The sequence below is a fragment of the Drosophila innubila genome (assembly GCF_004354385.1).
Source record: "Drosophila innubila isolate TH190305 chromosome 2L unlocalized genomic scaffold, UK_Dinn_1.0 4_B_2L, whole genome shotgun sequence".
Lineage (NCBI taxonomy): Eukaryota > Metazoa > Arthropoda > Insecta > Diptera > Drosophilidae > Drosophila > Drosophila innubila.
The window spans coordinates 15,482,884-15,505,468 of NW_022995372.1; the positions used below are offsets into that span (position 1 = coordinate 15,482,884).

Below are 22,585 nucleotides of genomic sequence, written 5' to 3' on the forward strand. Positions count from 1 at the left end.
CGAATATCCCATTATGATTCGATATTAATGACGTGTTGAGAATGTCGAAACGAGCCTCACAGTCATATGCTCATTAGTTACAACATACTTGGAAACATTTCCAAACTTAAAAGAGAACACATCGAATTGCTTGCAATTAATGTCTGTCAATAAAAACTGACTGACAATACTGCAGAATAAGCTTAAACTTGGCTCCTTTCACATATTGGCCCACTCTCAATTGTGGCAACAACATTTAGCAGTCTTGCCGCATTCATAACCCATAAAAAACGCAGACATTAGGGCGGCTTTAAGTGCCCCTGTGAAAGCAATACCACGTGATGGGGTTGCAGACGACGTAGCAGGTGACAAATGCAGACGACACGACACAAAGCCGAAAACGAAAAAAGCCAGCTAAAAAAAATGAAAATGGCCGCCACGCGACAAAGTTATGAGAGGTTGCTTCAACACCAACCCCAACCCCAAACCCAATCAAAATTCAACCCCAACCCAAAATCAAGGCCCCTTCTAGTATTGCAGCTGATGTCTAACAGCTGTGCTGGCAATGTTTTGGGTAATTCTAAATGAATTTACCTCTCAAATAGCCCAAAATAAAACCCAAACACAGAAATATGCTCCAAAGGATGCTGTGCGCATGTTAAAAGTCCGTGTGAGAATTGAGAGCAGCTTCTCTCTCTCTTTCTCTCTCTCTTTCTCTCTCTCTCTCCATATTTTTATGGCAAACCAGAGCTTTTATCTAAGCCAGAAGACATCCATGACATCGCTGGTGATGCTGCTTCAGTAGCGGAGCAACTTTCAAGCGTTACGTTTGGGAAAATGCCAGAATTGTGAAAACCCAAAGGCAAGAAAATAAGTGAAAAGCGGCGCGCCAACCAATTTAAATTGTGTTTTGACCGCAAATAAATATAAAAAATTTGGTTTCCTAAAAACCGGCAAACTTAATTCACAAAATCTCATCTTAAGTACATATTTTGCAATTTTGAAATACCTTTGCATGTGTTCGTAATGGGCCAAGTACTAAGAAATGTGGCTTAAACTTAAAAAGAAGACTGTGTAAAGTTCCGTTTCAGTTATAATTAAACAGTTTTGCTGTTAAATATTGATGTTAGCTAATAACTTTTAATAAATAATGTTAAATATTGATGTTAGCTAATAACTTCTAATAAATACTCAGTGTTAAATGAAATGTAACCAAGTGCTTAAATTGAATTTGTTAAAAAACAATATATATGATTATTTTAAACTACTTTTTTGTTAGAAATTCGATTAAAGTCATTGACATTCAGTTAACAGTTTAATTATTGATAAATAAAATAAAATTATTGGTGTTAATTGTATAAAAATAGTTTAATCTAATGCGTATTTTAGAAATTTCTATAAGTAAAAACCAACAAAATTCGGAATAAAATTTAAATAGAAAGACTGTGCAAATTAATTGAATCAAAAGTGCGGCAAAAAAAACACAATTTGAACAAAGTGTTCTCCAAACAAATAACTTGAAATTAATTCAATAGTCGATCAAAAAGCCACAACAACAGCAGCAAGAAAATCAACAAACAAGAGCAACATTGAGAACAAGCAGCGACATTGTCAGGCAACAAGAAGTACAAGACACTTTTGTAGTTGAGAGGGCAGAGAATATCAGAAGAAAAAATATAGACGACCCCGAGAAGCGTACATTGTACGTGTTTTTCCCTCTTAAAACTACATCAAATAGCATTTTATACCAGAGCCTCGACCCAACGGATTCCAGTTGAACCCACGTACTCCAGCTCCAGCTCCGCCTCCATCTCAATCTACTCCTTTTGCTTTTGCTTCTGCTTCTACTTCTACTACTACTCTTCACTATTTTACAGACTAGTCAATGCCAGAGATCGCTGCTTTCAAGTGCCACTTGAAGTGCTTCGATTCCATCTGAATGTGAAAGGCATTGGGCAAGGACGAAGTGATGTAGGAGGAGGAGATAAATAAGTCGGTGTGAGTTTGGTATTTGTTGGTGACTTGGTTTATGTTGTTGACCCGGCTAACAGCATCGTGAGACAGCCACCTTTACATAGCGAAAACTAAAAGATTCTAGAGATTAAGCTCAAACCCATTTAACCCTCTCTTTCTAGCACACACACACACACCCACACTCGCTGACTCTATCCAATTTTGTGCTCTCGTGATTTGTATGCGTTACCAACATTGGCGTTGCCATCATCAACGTGGCTCGGCTAATGTTAAACCTGGCGTTGAATTTGGTATGCGGTGTTAGTGACGTGAAGTTGTTCTACTCGTTTCTCCCATCTCCCGTCTCCCTTCTCCCGTCTCCCATCCCACTAGAAACTTGGCTACTTTACTTCCACTCGACTCCTTCACCTTTATCCTTCGTGTTTTTGGCGTGTTTGTGGCATAAAAATAAAGATAAATGCGAGTTCTTTATAAAACAGCATACTTTATGCACGGGCATAGTGGATAAAATTGTATTATTCGATTCTGTTTATTTTAAACTCATTTTAATTAATGTCATTAAAAATGCATTATTATTTGTATAATTGAAAAACTTTATTGATAAAAGTAAAAGTCACAATGTTGCCAACTTTGTCATTATAAAAGCGAGCGTTGTTCTTTATTTTGACAGTATTAAAGTCAACGGAAATTTTTTTAAATATTTACCATGTATTTAATAATTTATTTATATTTAAAAGTCATTATTTCTATGAGTAAAATCGTTCAATATTATACTATTCAGAATAAATTTCAATTATGTGGTTTCTTAGTCGTAACAATTAATTAATAGCTAATCAAGAATTGATGTATTTTTATTCAAATATAATTTCATTTAATATAATTTTAATTTCCCCTAAAACAAGCATTAAAATTATTAATTTGTGACATTTTTTAATTTTTGATCATTTTAATATGTCAACTGTTTTTAGTTGACGTAAATAAATATATAAATAAAAATATAAAATTAAAATTTTGTTTCAATATGAAGTATTGTAAACAGCGTTCTATTCCAAATGAACTTAATAAAAATTTAGAATAACATTGCGGGGAATCCCATTTATTTTTGTTAAACTGAGGTTCTTACTTGAAAGCTCACAATATTGCATTCAAATTTTTAATTGTTTCCTATTTATTTGGTTTAATAAAAACTATTATTTACATTGGCTTTCAGCTTTACATTGACAAAAGAGCAGGTTGTGAACTTTCACTTGTAAATGTGTGTACCATTTTCCTCTATACTTATATACTTTTCTCCTTTGTACAACTTTCCATTCATAGACTTTACAGTTTTTGCTAGCACTTAAACCACTGTGCAGCACACCTTGTCTTTGGTCTGACGCAAATGGAAAACGTTTTCACAAAACAGTGCGGCCACAAACAGCTAACAAAAGCTAGAAGAAGCTGGTGTTTCCATCCAAGTTGAGAGACTTACCGCCACTTGGCTTGGAGTCTTTTTTTCAGCTAGAAGCCAGAGATAATCGTAGAGAGAAAAGACATCGTCACCATCGAGTCACCAACGTTGTACTTGTTGTCGTTCTGGCGGTTGCCATTTGTGTTGAGGCATTCCCATTCACCTTATGAGTTGCGGTAGCGGTTTTGCGAGTTTTAAATATCAGGCAACATTTTTTCCTATCTTCTTTTTTTTCGTAAATTCTTTCTTTTACTTTTTTGAGCGTATTTACAACGAAAATGCGGCCCGCACATAAACATTTCTAAATAGAAAGAGCAGCTTTGCATAGATAGAAAGGAAACGGCGCAAGTTTATCTACAGCTTTATATCGCCTGCCCCCAACCCCAGCACTACATCAATTTATCTATGTGTGTGTGTGTGTGCTTATGTATGTTGATATTAGCGCTGCTTTATGGCTCAGTGTGTGAGTGAATGACACGCTTCGTCGCATTTTAAATTAAGCTTCATTTTTATTTCTATTTACTTTTCCTTTTTGGCTGCAACTGTTTGTACACAAAATACACACAAAATACTGTAAAAAAAGGCAGAAGTACCGAAGCAGAAGTAAAAAAAACTTTTTTTACACCCGCCCAAACACAGTCTCTTTTCCATCCCTATCTCTCAACAAGTCGCTGCGTAAAAAATGTTTATTTGTTTTTCATTTTCACTTTTATTATTTCAACATCTATAAAAATATTTTTGCTTATAAAAAATATAATAGCATAAGAGTAGCTCTTATACAAGTTTTCTTATAGCTCAAGCTTTTTTTTTTTTTGGCAATTCCAAGCGAATTGTTTGATTATCTTTTTATTTGTGATTGTTTATATTTCAAAATGAGGTTTTTTTTAACAGCAAATGTTTTTTTTCTTTTAGTTTGAGAATATCTAAAAAACATAATAAAAAGATACACAGTCAGTTTGTGTAAAGTATCTTTTTTATTTGGGTAACAGACGGTTATTTTTGGTTAACTTCAAACTGAAAGTCAAATTATAAAAGACATTATTATATTTCTCAAATTTTCCATTGACTGCCCGTTACACTTTAATGCGACTTTAAAAATAAGACGAGCATCTTTTGGAAACTGCTGCTTCCCTCGTTTAAAACTAAGAGGATTTCATTTGTTTTTGCTTGAGCTGCTTCTCTCGTCGCTTATGTTGTTTGCTTCTGAAATTTTCCCTTATGCTATTAGCCTCTGAGGTTTTTCAATATGCACGATAACCAGAGCTTGAAATTTGCTTTGGCTTCTCAGTCAGTCAACTGTGCGTATGCTTGATTTTTTGTTTTATTGCTGACTATGTTGAGTGAAAGCCGCAGCATAAACATTTCAATATTGCAACCGCATAACCAATTTGCATGAATTTTAATTAATTTTGTCATTACAATAATTAATTAAATGCCAGTCGAGTTGCACAGCTGCATCAAATTGAAATATATACGAATATATCAAAGACCCCCCAAGGGGGGATGAGAGAAAGAGAGGCAACCACTGTTGATTTACGAGTGGCAGCAGTTAGACTCATAAATAAACAGAACCAAGTGCAGTATCCTGTATAATGTATCCTTCATTCTTATCAATTGAAAACTTCTATTTAATTTCCTTGATTGGGAGTAAACATTTGAGAGAATTTTATGCAAAGAGGAAAATCAATTGAATGGAAAGGCAAAGCTAGCATTGCTTATGATTCGTATCTTAATTGTTGTAAACTTATATGTATTTACTGGGAAACTGTATCATCAATCTGTTTGTGAGGCATTCCACACAGAAAGCACAAAGTTCTCAATTTACCAATTAATGAGAAACTGAAGCAATGATTCAAAGACTCAATTGTTTGTCACAGTGGGTGTCCTAACTTAAATATCTGTTGGATAATGAATAAGACTCAATGATCTGCGAACTGGCATCTTGTCCAGGCAAAGTAAAATGACCGCAAATCAATTTTATCTACAAATGAATTTCAACAACTTTCTGCCTTTTCCTTCCCGATTCACCTCTCTCTCGTTCTCCCTATCGCTCTGAACTGACCTTTTTTAACTCCTTTGTGGTTAACAACTGCTATGCCAATTATTTAATTTTTAATCGAATTCAATTGAATGTAAAAATTGTCAATTTGCTAACTCTTCTGTGTGATTGTCGCATTTCATTCAACATTTATTAAATTCCCAAATTATTTATGAATATGCAATTAAATCTCAACTTGTTTTTGAATTGGTATTTAACTCATGTTAAATACCAATTTCAATAGCCAAATATAGATTTTTTTATTGTCAACATTTTTATCTATTGTAAAGAGAATTCTTAATTGAAATTCAGCTGAATAAAATGTAAAACGTATGCCATAATATAAAAAAATAAGAAATATAAAAGTAAATAAAATAATAGTAATAATAGTGAATTTCTTTTTTTGTCGCCTCAGATTTAAATAAAAATGTGAAAAAATATATATTAAACTAACAGAATAAAATTTGTTTATGAGTCAAAGTTGCAAATATTTCAAAGAATAAATTTGCAATGAAAATAATTATAATCCTTTATTTTATTTTTAATATCTTGCAGTTGTTGCCATGCGCAAAGCAGATGAAATCAAAACCAAAATAAGTGGCAACCATTTAAAATAAAAAATATACATCCGAATAACAAATAGTCGTAATAACATCCATTATAACAACAGCTTATTTTCCAACTGGGCGGTCTTTGCATATTTCTTTCCAAAATGTTGTCGAAAATCTGGATTTTAACATTTGTAATGCTGATGCCCGCAGTTTGGGCCACGGACGAATCTACCAAAGCATCGGAGACCATAACAAATGACTTGCATGGCAGCCACGCCCTCACAGCCCCCATAGCCCCCACAGCCCCTGCAGTGGTCAGCAGCAACGGGGGAGGAGTGAAGGGAAATGTGACGTCAGCGGCGAAAAAAGGAATTTTAGAGGAACTCAGCACACTCTCCCCCTCCTCTGACGCGACCAGCACGTCGTCGTCGTCGTCGACGTCAACGTCAACGGCCACGCCCACCACAACGGCAACGACCAGCACCACAACAACTACAGCAACAACCACAAGAACCACAACAGCCACAAGAACCACAGCAGCAGCAGTTGCAACAGGAAATGAAGCTGGCGTAGAAATCATGACAACAACAGCAGCAGTTGAAAATAGAGATGATGATGTTGCAACAACAAAAACAGCAGTAGATAATAATGATGACGATGAGGCTAATGATGATGTTGCAGCAACCACATTGGCGGATAAGTTAATGACAACAAACGTGCCGCCACTCGCATCACTGGGCAGCATCCTTGACAGACTCTATCGCATCAAGTTTAGCGAAGCTGATTCCAATCTGGACTCCTCCGCGGACTTTGAAGAGGTGCCCGTCTCCGCCTCAACTCCCTCTCCGCTGCACATTCAAATGCAGGCAGCTGCCTCGTATCAAGTGGCCGAAACTCTGGCCGATCTTAATGAGGAGGAGAGGAAACGTTATGGCGCATTGTTATTTCAGCAATCGTCGGCAAGCAAACTCAACATTGTGGATCTCTATCCAATTAAAATTGAGGACTTTCAGCCCGTAATGAGAGAAGATAAAGCGGAGGAGCAAGTGCAACAGGCTGTCTTTACACAGCTGGATAATGCTGAGGAATATCGACAGAATCTTATGCCCAATGAGGTAGAAATGTTGGTTGTAAATCCAACAGTTAATCAGCCAGCAACAACGACAACTCCTTCAGCCATGACAACTCTGGCCAGCATGGAGTCCACGCCGAGTGATTTTACACGTAAATTGCTGGCTGAGCAGGATGATTTGATAACGGAAATTGAGCGCAAATTTCAGCTGCAAGAGACAACAGCAGCAACCACAACAACCGCAGGCACCATCAGCACCACTAGAACAACAAAGTTACCTCCACTGACACATGGTGATAGCTACATCGATCGACGTGTGAAGAAAAGCTTCGAGTTTCCCATGCAACATCGTGCTAGCGACGTTATGGCCCTGCCCAACATTGATTTTGCCAACACTAAATTCAACACGGATGCTTCTGATGGGACCGAGGCAAGGACAGCCTCAGTGGCTGCTGTGGTTCAACCATCGCATCCCGAATTCTCCACCACAAAGTTCTACAATAGCAAAGAGTTGTACAACGAAATGTTACATAATAAACGCAAGTTAATCAAAGAAATTGACACTGCAGCGGCTAAAGAACGGGAATTGTTGTTGTTGGCCACAGCAGGCAGCATTATAAAGTCATCAGAGGTTCCACAAAGTTCGGAGCAGTCGCAGTCGCAGCCACGTCAAGTCATTAGAGCAAGCGAAACCACAAAGTTGGAGGTCTCGTCACCAGCGCCAATGACGACAAAACGCGTGACTTTGACGCCCACCCGGCAAACTTTTGACGGCACCACAGCAGGGGAGGCAAAAGAAGAAGAAGAAGAAGCTACAACAATAACCAGCACTTGGACTACTGTGAAACCCATGAAATACCAGAAGCAGCTGAAACGCGCTAAATTATTGCTCAAGGCACTGAAGCCGCCAGTTGCCAGCGACCAACAGTTGGAAAATCTAAAAGTGGTCGCTGCAAAAGTCAAAGTTACATCCCAAACAGCCAATACAACTGTTAACTCCACTCCCAATCCCAATCCCACTTCCACTCCCAGTACCACTTCCACTGCCACTCCCAGTCCCACTCCCAGTTCCTCTTCCAGGCATCCGGCTAATCTAGCTAAATCAGCTTCAAAGCCAATTGCTCGTCCGCGTATTTTAAGTCGCCTTCAGGAGAAAATCAATTCGCTTGAATGTGAGATACAAAATGTGCCGCAGGATTCACATTTGTGGCGAGGCAACGAAACGCACGAGCTGCTGCTGCCAATTGTGGTAAGTCCATTTACCTATAACTGATAAACTGACAGAGCTTTAAGGCTTTGGCCAAAAAACAATTCAAGCCTCCCACTAAAAACCGACCAAGGCCAACAGGCTGAACACAAATCCCAAAAGTAGAAACTAAGCTCTGTACATGTTATTTAACTAAACAGACTAAATAATTAGTGTGCATAGCGAGCAACCTGTATTTACATAATAAGTAAATAAGTAAATGCTAATTATGAGGAGTATGAATAGAGAATCCATATTTAAAATGGCTTAAAAATAGTTTTACAAAATAAATTTTTTTTTATTATTAATAAAATGTTATGTATTATTGTTTTTTAGAGTTATTTTTTTATGACACAAGAAGTTGAAAACAAAACTTTTACCTTGAGATTTAAAATGTTGGAAATTTATCAGTGCCGGTATTAGTGCCTGATTAAAGAATTATTTAAATACTAGTTTGAGCAGAGTTGAATTGAGGAGGTTGAACTACCACAAAATAGATCTGCTACATAGTAAGTTGTTTAGCATATTTTACATTGATACGAAAATAAGGTAAAATGAAATCCTGACTTTACATAACTGGTCAAGCAAGAAATGCTAAATGGATTCCATTGTATCTCAAAGATACAATGTAAAATCGCAAACGAGCACTGACCCAAGTTTCATTTTCTTTTACCTTTTCGGCATTTAAATTCCAGGTGCGAGTATACCTTGATTATGCGAATGTTTTCTTTAATTATTTTACATTTTGTAATTCATTTACCTTTTTTACTCGAGCAAAAGATTGACAGACCGAAAAAAAGATATTGCAGTCAGCACAAATGATATGCAAGGTAGATGTTGTACCTTTTTTATTTTTAATGAATAAGCCAAAGTTAACAATATACAGACACATTTTAATTAAATGCACTAGATAGAGAGAGAGAGAGAGAGAGAGAGAGAAAGAGAGAAAGGGAGAGAGACAGGGAGGAAGGGAGAAAGACAAAAGATGTTGCCAACATTTGCTGATCAAAGGTAAACAGAAAATCAATTTTATTTTATTTTATTGCCAAGAAAAGAAATAAAGGCCAAGAAGCCGTCAAATTAAATGACAAACTGAAACAAAACAAAGACCAAACGTTGATGTCAATTAAACAGCACTGACGACTGAGATGGAGATGAAGACGGAGACTAAGAATAAGAATGAGACTGAAATTGGAAATGCGACTGTGAAATGGCGAATTGCGAAAGTAAAGAACTGTTACAGTGAAATCAGCACCGGGATTGCCCGCAGACAGATGCCATTGAAAAGGATAAATTCAGAAATGAATTTAAATACTTGTTCAGGGACATTAAAAATGACTGATAAGTTGTTCTCCCGTTTTTCTCTACACCCTTTACAGAGGAAATACAAATATATGCCGAAATTATGGCTATCTAACAGACATCTGTGGCTGAGAATTGTAAACCGTCTTAGTTTTCTGTAATCTAACAACATATGTGATTTAATAAGGAAAATGAAACTCCATTATGTGTCCCTTTTTTTATGCAAAAAGATGCTGAGATGGATAGGCAAATTTTCAAAGGCAAAAGCCGGAGTATTTCCGGGCAACTTGCTTGGGTCGCTTCCTTTCACACATGTTGCGGAAATGGACGAATCAAATGCTGATCAATAATTTCCCCCCAGTGCTTGGATGTCCTGTCAGTTTGTTCAGCTTTTCAAAAGGATTACATTTCTTGGGTTAATTTGAGAATGTCAAATGTTTGTCCATTGTCTGCCTGACTGACTGCGAGACTGACTGAGAAACTGTCCTTTTTATTTTTGTTATTTATCTGTTTGCTTATTTATGATTGTAATCGACGGGATTGATAGATTTATGGCAACAAGTAGAGCAGCAAATTAGCTGTGTAATTAAGAGAAAAGCAATTGAAAATGGAAAAAGCTTAAGAAATATTTCAAAGTCATTAGCAGAAAGAGAAACAGCAAAAGTAATAACAATCTGTCTTTAGTTTTATTTTCAAATATAATACTGAAAGTTGTTGAAGAATTTAAGCATTAATTTAAGCAAAGTCTATACAATGACGATTGTTTGTTGTTAGCATTTATACAAATATGCAAATAAATAAACGCATAAAGTGGAATTTCCATTCAATGTGACACATTTCCATGGAAATTTATGTGACATTTTATTCGGACACTAAAACAACACACAATATGCATTTTTATGCAAGACAAGCTATTAAAATGCCATAACTTTCAGCACAGACAAATCCTCACAAACGAAACAAAAACTAAACCGCTTCAAATTGAGCGAAATATGCTAAAATTTGCGGACCTGACCCTGACAGCCTTCCTCTCTGTCTTCCTCATATAAACCCCATTTTATTGTAATAGATGAAACGGACCAACGGACAGACGGACAGCTTTTGCGTGGCTTAACCCAAATTAATAAAAAAAGGAAGGAGAATGGGAGAAACAGGCAGTGGATCTACGCATATGGCCATTGGTATAAACGCATCACATGTCTTGGGCTTTAGCCGGATTCCGTAGTATCCCTAACGTAAATGAACCTTTTGGCAGGAAAGTTTATTAGGTTCAGTGTGGTTAGTATGTAAATTTGTTAGGCTTTCAAATGGCTTAGACGGCGACATGAAACTGAAATTAGAAAACTTGTTTAATAATTCAGTTTACCATTTTCAGTTTTTCTATTTTCGTCTGGTTTTGTGGCTGTGCAAAACCACAGAGAGAATTTTCAGTGAGCCGACAAACCTTTTAGTCCCTTTCGACTGTTAACTTTTGTGTGCCCAAAAAACATTTTCAGCCTTAGACCTATCCTCAGTTTGGACAAAAAACACCTTATTTATGTAGCTAGTGAAAATATTTAAATAATTCCACCGCCTTCTCTAATTGCAGACTACGGAACATTGTAAAGCCGGAGAGCATTGTACGCCCAATGTGTTAACATGGGAAGGTGAAGCCGAAATCCAATCTGGCGATATTTTGATTGTCGAAATCAACGATGCCATGTTGACTACACCACACAAAGAAAACATCACTAGCAGGTACATTTCAAGTTACACAAACTGTTATTTAACTTTACTAAATTTACTATGTTAAATACATCAAATGGAATCAAATATTCATGCAAAACAAGTGAAAAGAATGCAGTGGAGAGTACTAGACTCAAGTATATTTTCTCACCCCCGACTCATATTATTATATAGTTGCAAAACTAATGATAAAATTTGATTATTGCTTGTTAATGATAATTGTAAATGTATAACTATTGGCATTTGGGAAGCGTTAAGCTTTTTAAATCGGCTTTATCATACTTGAGTAATGATTAAATATTCACGCTTATCTCTAAACAAAATTTAAGAAGCGTCTTATGTTTATAGTTGCAAAATCATATTTTTGTTAAAAACATTAAATTTCTTAAAGATACATAAGCTTTTTGGCTTAAAAGTAGTTCCAAGCTCCGCGCAAGTGCATTACAAATTCTTGAATCAATAAAAAACAGATTCGCTTACAATATGCTGTACTCAGGGACAACAGCAGAATAGGTAGAAATAATGCAAGTCAGCTGAAAAGAATATATCTATTTTTATTTTGAGCTGCTCGCAAAAGCGGCAACGCCAACAGATGTTATATATGTGTAGTTTATCAAATAACTGACTTAGCTGCAAGGCGAACTGTCATTATATAGCATCAGCATCATCATCAGCATCGTCAGCATCAGCATCAGCATCATCATCATTGTCATCATCAGCATCAGCATCGTCAGCATCATCATCTACCAACCAATGTTGTGGGCGCATTTGCAGCGAGGGAGAGGGACATTTCTTTTTTTCGCTGGTAGGAGAGAGTTTAGTTGAGAAAACTCGACTGTGACAAGCCCTGTACTTACGTGTATTGTGTGCAGCACCTTATTATTATGAAAATTATACGCAAATGAGTTTTTGCGGGGGCAGAAACCTAAGTACCAAGTTTCATTGATAAAATCGTCTAAAACTAAAACTCGTTTCAAATTTAAGATTTTCCGTCTAGAAATGGTGAGATAATACAAATTCTTAAATGTGGAGATAATGTCTTAATTTTTTTTGGATAATTTAATTTTCTATTTCAATTCTTTTATTTAAAAAAACTAATGTCTATTGCGAATATTCCTGATTATAGAAACCGGCCGTCTTTGTCGTTCTGTGTTATTGGTGATGTTCAAGTTAATAAAACCCTTTGCACTTTTTATGTACAGAGTGTAAAGAGTGTAATACGAGTACGAGTTGAAGACTCTTCCAGGTGTCTGACTAAGCTGAGCTTCTTGGAACTTAAGTCCCGCGGCTGTTTCTGTTTGTCTACGCATAAGCGTATCTATTTTAGAAAAGCTTTACGAACTCTCATCGCGTCTGTATAGTTTTTCAATTTTATTTTCATTTAATGTGCTATAGTGTTCGGCGAGACGAGTTTGTGCTGCAGCTTATTATATAATAACATCCATTAGGGACTTTTATTGATTTTACTTCAGCACGTTTGCACAAATTCAGTACGACTTCGTATCGATGTACACGTTTAGTTTGCGGGTGCACCCAATTTACCTCTCTCTTTATGGGTAGGAGCCCACAGGTCGCCACTTCATGAGCTCCAGACACGTATCGCCGTTATCATGCCCCTTTTACAGTTTATTAAATTGCTTTCTTTTTTTCTCTTCTTCTATCTGACCTCACTCGCTTTTTTCATGTTTTCCACGCATTTTCGATGAGAGTGTAAGTAAATATCGTATATATTTTGGTTTGTTTTCATTTCTTTCGGTTTTCTTTACATTTTCCCTATTTCCCTACTTTTTTTTTTCTTTTTGCTTATTTTGTAACGCTTGCAAATCCTTTACAAACTGCGCATATTAATGTGAATGCGACTTGGGTGCTTTTCCAGCTCAGAATTCTCTCTTTCACTGACTATTAGTCATTTTGTGGGTCAAATGCAGAGGTATCAAGCATCGTCCTTCTCCATAAAACTGGTCTCAGCTGCTGACCCTTTGCTGTTAAAAGGCTATGGCAATTATCACGTTTCTCCAACAGTCTTTGCGCATTTGCCAGTCTCTATTTCGGGTCTTATCTTTGCTGCTGAAGTAACCAGAGGAACGAGCATATATTATATTGTGATATATATTTATGCATAAAAAAGGTTACATTAAATTTTAAAATTCTCTCTCGTTTTAAACATCAAAAAAGCCATGGGAGATAGCTGCCCCTTGCCAGAAATTAGCCAAAAGGCATTGAAAATGTGGCGCATAAGTTCAATTTGATTTGCCGTAGGGTAAATGACGGCCTCCCTACAGAGTTGCCGTACCTTCTTCTGTCTGTTAATAAAACCACAAACAATTGGGTTAAGGGAAGAAAAGTGTGGTAAAGTGAGGAAACGAAGGAGAATCACAAATAACGTGGCACACAATTGAGCGTGAGCTGGAGGAAAGTTGCCAACTATGAAAATGAGATGTCAAAAAAGTTTTTATTATCGATTTAATATGTGTGTGCTGTTGGCAGTGAGTAGGAGGTCATGAGGGGATCATGAAAGAAGTAGGGAAATAGGAGAAGGGGAAGAGGCTAGCTAACAAATGTACAGTAGCAAATAATAATGTGAAGCAAAGCAAGTGGGTAACGCATAGATTCCAAAGTTTTGGACTGCTCTTTGCTGTAAAAGCTGATACCCTCTGAAAAAGCAAAGCAAGGTATAATATGCCAAGAGTTGACTTGAATTTCAGTTGCATTTGATTTGAAAATTTCATTGAATTAGTGTAATAATATTATGTTATAATAGTGTTTCAGATACACTTAACACATCTAACATTTTTATTTATTTTAATTAATAGCTGTTGTATAAATTTTAATATATTGTTATTTAGTTATAGCTAAACAAATATGTACAGGGTATTTCATAGTCGTCCATCTTTCAAGTGAAACCGCTGTGGCTTTGTGTTGTTCAAAAAATTGCAAACTTTATACTTTTTGCGTGTTAGATAGGTGAATTCGACAGTGTATTTTAGGGGGTGTATGACCATAGTCAAGTTGTCAGTGCGGAGTGTCAAAAGCTAAAAAAGTTTCCCCACTTTGTTAACTTATTGCGGTGGCAGTCCTTAAACTGACAACACAACGACCAAGATGCAAACAATTGACATTACTTCAATTTAAAGTATGAACTCAAAATCAGCTGCCACTCAAATCAACAATTTGAGTACAAAAAATCAATGAAATAAATATATAAATGAGTTTATTCAAGGGTAGATTTAAAAGGCCTATGTAAACATGGCCAGAACGCAGTAGAACATGCGCTGCTCATAGTTGGCAGCTAATTTAATTTCCGTTGGGCGTTCTTTAATTTCCGTTAACAAAGTGGGGCGGCAAATGCTTATAAATAAATTTTAATTAATTAAGTTCAAGCAGCGACAGGTAATGCCTGACTGCGTCATCATATTTATATCTCGAGCAACAACTCCGAGTACCTTTAACTGCTTCCTCTCTTACCCCATTTCTCGTTTTTCTATTCTAGCCAAAGTGCCGCACATGCCGCTCAGGTTTATCAGGTAACACGCTCCGGCCACGAGCATTGTGATGTTACTGAAGGTGTACTCCTGGACTTAACACCCTTGGTGGTCGATGGCAGAAAACTGGTTACCTTATATGACAAGGATCTCACCGAGGGAGTTAACCTGCTAATTGGTAAGTCAACTACACCACAAACATGACTTAGATATACCTTAACCGGAGATTATTTAAATATAATGTACTTTATTTATTTAACGTTAATTTAGGCAGTGAAATAAACTAATTGGTTATAGGGGAACATTAAATTTATAATTTTATTAGATATTAAAATTTTAAAGCAATTCAAATAAAACTGAAAATGAGAAATTTTGATAGAATAACATACATATGAAAAATATTTTTCCATAGTAAAAAAAAAGATCATTGTTATTTTAAAAGACTTTTATAAAAATATGTTAATTATAAAAAAAAGTTAAGCTAAAAAATAAAAGCCTTTAGAGTACAAAATATAATAATAGCTTATAAGATTACATTCATTCTATATTCATTTATTTAATTTATTAATTATTTATTTATTTTATACATTTTCCTAGAGTACAACTTCGTCGGCTTAAGTAATTAGTCTTGCTATTGTTTTGCCTTTGGTCGTATTTTTTCTTCGCCTAGGCCGAGTTTAATTAATTTCACAACCCTTTTTCTTCCCTTTCTCTCTCTCTGTCGCTCTCTCACCCTCTCCTCTCTCTGTTTCTCATTTTTTCTCTCTCCATTGCACAGTGGTGTCCGAGCTGTGGAGTCAACAGTGTGTGCGTTTAAAGGTGACCACGAAAACCGACAATTGTGGCGAGAACGCCGATTGTTCCGGCAAAGGGGTGTGTTATTCGAGCACATCCATGGAGGAGTACGAGTGCCAATGCTGTAGCGGTTTTGCGGGACCACATTGTGAGGAGATCGATGCTTGTAACCCCAGTCCCTGCACCAATAATGGCATCTGTGTGGACCTCTCGCAGGGTCACGACGGCAACTCTTACCAATGCCTTTGTCCATATGGTAAGGTCATTAGTGAAACCAGAGTGTCAACTAATCTTGATTATACGTATATGCAACGTGATGTTACTCTTTCTCAGGTTATGCGGGCAAAAATTGTCAATATGAATCGGATCCCTGTAATCCGGCGGAGTGCATGAATGGCGGCAGCTGTGTGGGTAATTCCACGCACTTTCAGTGAGTAGAAACTAGGAATCGCAAATAAGAGTATTTCGTAGTTTAAAACACCAAGCATAAAAATATATATCTATTTTGTATGGTTAATATTGTTATTGTCACTTTTATTAAAAAAAAAAGATTAATATTAAATTAAATTTCAATTGTTACTTAGAAAGCATAAAATAAATTTTACTTAAAATTTTTATTTTAATTCTGGTGAGTTTGATATGTGCATTCAACTTTAATTTTAAATGGATTTTTGAATATTTAAAATATACCTCTTGAATTTTTAATAATATTATTTTATTTTTAATTTTCTTTTCATTAGAAAATAAACTAATTATTAATTCATACTCTTTTATTTATATACAAAATTCGTATAATTATTCATAATATTATTATTATATTAATTTATTGATCAACAGGAAATTTTTATTTGATAATTTTTAATACCTCTGTTAGGAACTTACTGTTATCAATCTTATCACTCTCCACTTGCAGCTGTGATTGCACTTCTGGCTTCACAGGGCCCCTCTGTCAGCATAGTCTCAATGAATGTGAGTCCTCGCCCTGTTTGCATGGTATCTGTGTGGATCAGGAGGACGGTTTTCGCTGCTTCTGCCAGCCCGGTAAGCTAATGAATAGGGTCTGCCAACAGTGCGTATACTTGGTGTGCATCTATCATTTGAAATAACGAATCGAATCGAGGCTCATAAGTTATTTCATTGGCACAAATACAATTTGGACAAATCGCACTCAATAAAAATGAAAATGAGAATGAAAATAAAGAAAAGGGAAAAACCAAAAGGGAAAAACCAAAAATTGTCGCAGGAAGCGAATTCGTTGAAATTTCCATTTCATTTATTTTGCACATTTACATTACGTTCCGGACTGCGACTTCACCACCTCAATCTGATGTTCACTTTCCCTTGCAGGATTCGCGGGCGAGTTGTGCAACTTTGAATATAATGAATGCGAATCGAATCCATGTCAGAATGCCGGCGAGTGCATCGATCACATTGGCAGCTACGAGTGCCGCTGTACGAAGGGATACACGGGCAACCGTTGCCAAATAAAGGTAAGTGCCTGGCAGGCGAATTAGGTGACAGTCGGAGACAGTGGACGTACTCTTACCGAAGCTGAGATACTCTTTTTTGTAATGAATTAAGAGTTGGGCAATTGTACAAGGTCAATTTGAATAAAAGAAAATCAGTCGATGTGTGACAAATACTCTAGTCGATAACATTTCTTTTAAAAGCAACGAAAAAATTAAAATAACAGAAACAAATCTACGATTAATTTATTTATTTATGCACGACTAAAAGCAGTCGGCAAGGAAAAATTACCATGTATAAAAATTAAGTTAAAGATTACAAATACAAGAAAAATTAAGCATAAATTATGAACTGTAAAGAAAAAAAAATTAAAGTTAGATCTGGGGTAACCAATATTTACAAATTCAAGTTGTACTTTGTAAAAAAAATTATAGGACATTCATTAACTTAATAATACGTATTACTTATAATAAAAGTCAGGCAATATATTAGAAATTTATAAAAAGTAATACCTGACAGCCAGAAATATAGGTTGCTCATGCCGACGTTGGGAAACACTTTCTTTAAAATACAAATCTATAAAGATTAACTACTCGACTATGTTCTATTCGAGATAGAAATATTCAAACTAAAATATTCCCTTCCTAAGCTAGGCTAGGCGAGTATAGTAAAATCAAAAATTCTGTTCCAAAATGAGCAGTACAAATTTTTGTAGCGGCAACAGATATTAAAAGATAGGGTATACAAATTTAATCTCAACAGATGTTATGCGAACATATTAAATTTACCCTGGCCAATACTTCCTGCCACAAATGCATGTATCAAAAACCGAAAATAAAAAAGTTTCCTCCTGATATGGATTCCTGCTTCTAGTAGAGTCAGACTCATATGTGAGGCAAATAAATTTTTGAATATGTAATGAAGTCTGGATTTTGCAATATGCTTTGATTTCTGCCTTTCTCTTTGGCTTTCGTTCTCGTTTTTGGTTTTGGTTTTTGTTTCTGTTTTAGGTTGATTTCTGCGCCAGTAAGCCGTGCCCCGAAGGACATCGCTGTATTGATCATGGAAATGATTTTAGCTGCGAATGCCCTGGAGGTCGCAATGGACCGGATTGTAATCAAATGCCACGAACGGTAAGTCATGATTTATGCACTCAACTCTTCTCCCTTCACTTTACCCAAATGGTTTTCTATTGAGGCCAGCATTCTTCCTACAGAGGGGATGGGAATGAATGTCTAGGGGAATGGACGTGCTAGTTGGAGGTGCATAATAAAAAGCCCAAAATACACACAAATTTGCTAGCTTCTGACAGAAAGATTTACATACAGACGAATGCGAGTATCTACAAATATTTATACGGACATAGTTCAGCAATATTCGTATGCATTGTATAAATGTAAATGTTGTTTCATGCAATCAATGAAATTTTGTAATTTCAGCTCCAATTATGCATTGTTTATCATGTAAAACATGTTGAAATCCCTTTTGAAACGATTTACAAGCTAAACGTTTCTTGATTTTCGTTTAAACGGATTTAAATTGGAACTTTCAAAAAGCAATTAGCCAGATTTTTGCTGCTAAAGATATAAAGATGTTAGTCTTTGGAATGTATTTCTGCAAAATTTTAGGACTGAATATGAATAACTATAAATTATGTTTATCAGTATTTGTTTTAAAGTGAACTTATTACTAATTATGACTTAAGAACACAGAAACTATATATAAAATTTATGGATTAAAGGTTGAATGTCTTAAAAAAAAAAACAATTCGCTTATAGGATATCTTAATAAATATAGTTAATTAAATACAGCATTATTTATCTGGATGCAACATCCGTTTGTCCTTTGCGTTAATTTAGCTTGAGATAAATAAAATGAGATAATACCTTTAGTAATTGACCTGGTAAAATATAAGGAAAAAATGTAGATAAAAATACAGTGGAGTGAAAAAGGTGACTGGCACACGACTAGCCTGTCTATTATTTTGAAAGAAGAAACTACTTCAGGGTATTTAATAAACGCCCAATGACTTGATAATTTGCGGTGCTAAAATAAAACTTAACACAATGTACATAAATTAAACGTCAAAGCTTCATAATTAAAACTTGGCACGATATGAAAATGATGATGATGCTGTTAATAATGATGATGATGATGACGGACACGGGGACTTAACCGCAAACGACGGCTCCCTGACAGAAGCTAGAGAGAGAGAAAAGGAGGAGACTGTCAGCGACAGACAAACAGGCAGACTGACAGTTCTAAGGTGGCCTGTCTTGCACAATAGCCAACGGAGACTGCGGCAACTCTAGCAACTGTGGCAACTACTGTTGTCTGCCACCGGCTTTTTAGACCCTGATGAGCTGTTGCTGCTGCTGCTGCTTTTGCAGTTGCTTTTGCTGTTGCTGCCGGGCGCCAGCAAATTAATTACATTTTACTATGGCGCAACATTATGCGCCGCGTTAATATTTAACATGCCAGACGCACACAAAGTCCCCCCCAAGTAATTGTTAGTTAGTAGAGTATAGTACAAATATTGCGTATACGTAACGTAAACTGTACAAGTGTGAGTACACTGAAGAAAGATTCGGGATGCGGTTTTAAAATAAGTTCAATGCGGTGTCCGAACGCGGTTATCTCAGAATTCCTTAAACCAAGTACAACATAGTTGATTCCAGGTAAAATATTTTCAATTTTGGATTTCAGCAATATTTATTTAACTACATCAAACATTTTAGGTGTGTTCAGCTATTTTATTGTTGAGACTTTGCCATTTTAACAGCACATTGTCTTAAATCCATAATATCCTGAATTTATACTTGAAATTTTAAATTTTAATCTTTAATTTTATAATTTTATAATGATAATTTTTTTTTCTGTGTATTTATGCGATAACTGTCCCAGTATTTTCAGCAGTGCAGCGTCAATCCGTGCACTCATGGCGGTACTTGCTGGTCCAGTGGCGAGAGCTTCTACTGTGCCTGTCGTCCTGGATATACGGGCACAATGTGCGAAGGTAAGTTCCCTCTCTTCCCTTCTATACGTCGTGCTCATTAACTCTGGCTAACCCGAAAAATATGCGACACTCCCGTGTGGCCAACTAAGCCGGAGTTGGAGTCAGAAGTACTCTTCGGTTATGCTTCTCTGTTGAATGAACTAACCGCATTTACATTAATTTTGTGCCCCCCTTGCAGATGAGTTTGTGGTGGAGACGGTCGTCAGCTCCAGTGAATTTATGGTCGACGATGTGAACGCCAGAAATTTTAATGACAAAACTTTTGGTTCATCGGCTGTGCTTAAGAGTCCTATTGAATTGCATAATGCATATTTTGCGGCTGGCGTTTTGGCGGCCGCCATTTTCATCGTTGCCATTGTGGTAAGTTTTGTTCACGAATACACACGCACACACACACACACACACACACACACACACACACAAAGCAATACACTTGCACATTTATGAAGAGGGTTAAAGGAGCATGTACAAGCAATGACCAACAGGGAAATTGTAAGCTGCGGTTTGGCAAAAGGTCTCGAAATGGCGTTGCATATTCATAAGCATGTTCTGAGATACTTTCCGAACTTCAACTTCAACGTCATCTTGAACTGAAACTGCCGAGGAGCTTTGAGCTTAAATTCAATCGAGCTGCAAAGAAACTTTCAATTCAATTAATATTTGTAATCACTTCAAAACTTGCTAATTATACCTACCATACAATTTCTTGATAATAACAAATAACTGATTTTTCATTTATATTTTTTTTATTTATTGTCAACTATGAGCAGTTTATTTTTCATTTAACGACAACTTAGAGCAGTTGACCAAATGTAATAAGCAATACAAATAAACTATATAGAATGAAGTTAAATTAAAAACGAAAAGGATAAAGATTCGAAATTAAATTTAAGCAGTATAAATAGATATTTAAAAAATTGTTGATGAAAAGTAATTAAAGCTTTAAATAAAACATGGAAATACGATTAGATTGAATAATAAAAATAACTTTTATAGGTACAAACTTAAAATTTTACAAAATAATAAAAATATTAAAATAAAACTTTGAGGAAAAAACTTTTAAATAATCCAAAATTTGAGTGTTTTAGTGTTAATACTAGTAATGGTGAACTGGTTCTCTTACTATTTCTTTTAACCAGGTCACCATCTGTCACTGCAAAGTGAATCAAACGTATCGAAAATTCTCAACGCGTCCCACTTCGTTTATACCCATTTTGGGCTTCAGTCGACGGCCCAAGTTGCAGGGCAAACTTAATAAACATTGGCTAAGTGGCAAAGGTCTCAGCACACCGTCGGCTGCAGGTGCAAATGCCGCCGCAGGTGCAGGTGCAGGTGGAAGCAATGCGGCACTGTCAAGTCGTCATTTGCCCGCCCAACCAAATGGCAGCAGCCCCCAGACACAGACCACGTTGGGGGGTCAACTGCATGAGCGACCGTTTCAACGGCATCTGGCCATGAACCTGGAGAATGACATGTACTACACGGTCGATTTCAGTGAGAACTCGCAGCACTCTCCGCTAATACAGTGAGATGTAGATGGCGCCAAAGAAGCACTTGCAGTTGCAACTCATGTCAAAACTGAAGCAGAGCATTTTGGCTGGTTAGTTAAATTTACGTGCGAGCACGTTTCACATAAATAGAGTAAGTGAGTCAGAGAGTCAGAGTATAAGAGAATGTGAGAGAAGAGTTTACTTCTCTAATGCAATACTTCAATATTTCAAATATTGATAATAATAACTAACTATTAAACTATTAATAAAACTGTCGACAAATGAACTTTATGATTAAACACAAATAAATAATAGAACACTTGTAATTCTGATCAATATGGTATATATATGGTATATAGTAAGTACTATAATTGGCTTGACACATCTTGTGTAAGCTAGGCAAATACACACACACACACACATGCACAGTCGGGTTGGCCCAGATGTTGATTGTGTAACTGTTATATTATAGCCAAATTGTGTTTGACTATAAACTGCCAATTATGTTAATGACCGCAGTCGACTGTGCCAAATTCATTTATTTGCCCAGATTAAATTGATCTCTCAAAAGCGCAATTTCAATTACAAATTTGTTACTTATATTTTAATATATATTATATTATTTATTTCATGTTTGGTATTGCTAACTATTTGTAGTTCTAAAACTGATATAACTTTCCTCGATGCCAATTCCTTGTTATATTTGGTCAGAATTTGTCTGCAACCAAATGCTTAATGCTTATTGAGCTTATTGCCTTACTTATTCCCTAATTTGTATAACTATTTTATTTTATTATTTAATATACGTTTTTGAACATTTTCTCTCTTTCACTCTAATGAAATGCTAATAAAGTTTTAATTAATTTTACCGCTCTGATAGATTGACTCTATTTTCATAAACAAAATATGTATTTGTATATGAAAAATGAATTCAATTAAATTCAGGCATACATTAGAGATTATTGTCGCTAATTCCTGTGTACCAAATAAAGGATAGT

The 22,585-nt window shown here is 35.9% G+C and overlaps 1 protein-coding gene across 1 annotated transcript; it reads left to right on the top strand.

Moving 5' to 3' along the window:
• The first annotated feature begins 6,696 nt into the window (after window positions 1–6,696).
• On the top strand, window positions 6,697–21,768 carry LOC117779878. The gene is made up of 11 exons (XM_034616216.1): window positions 6,697–8,313; window positions 11,201–11,349; window positions 14,828–14,997; window positions 15,598–15,870; window positions 15,948–16,044; window positions 16,528–16,655; window positions 16,962–17,104; window positions 18,092–18,214; window positions 19,995–20,097; window positions 20,276–20,457; window positions 21,237–21,768. The coding sequence occupies exons 1-11, from the start codon at window positions 6,697–6,699 to the stop codon at window positions 21,624–21,626; spliced, it is 3,375 nt and encodes a 1,124-aa protein (XP_034472107.1). The 3' UTR covers window positions 21,627–21,768.
• Window positions 21,769–22,585: the final 817 nt, after the last annotated feature.

What these genes read in the sequence shown, in the direction of transcription:
- LOC117779878 (XM_034616216.1), top strand. Translation starts at nt 6,697, where the DNA reads ATGACAACAAACGTGCCGCCACTCGCATCACTGGGCAGCATCCTTGAC. An exon ending in GGTAATTCCACGCACTTTCA is followed by an intron (nt 16,045 to 16,527) that starts GTGAGTAGAAAC and finishes CTCCACTTGCAG; the next exon opens with CTGTGATTGCACTTCTGGCT. An exon ending in GTAATCAAATGCCACGAACG is followed by an intron (nt 18,215 to 19,994) that starts GTAAGTCATGAT and finishes CAGTATTTTCAG; the next exon opens with CAGTGCAGCGTCAATCCGTG.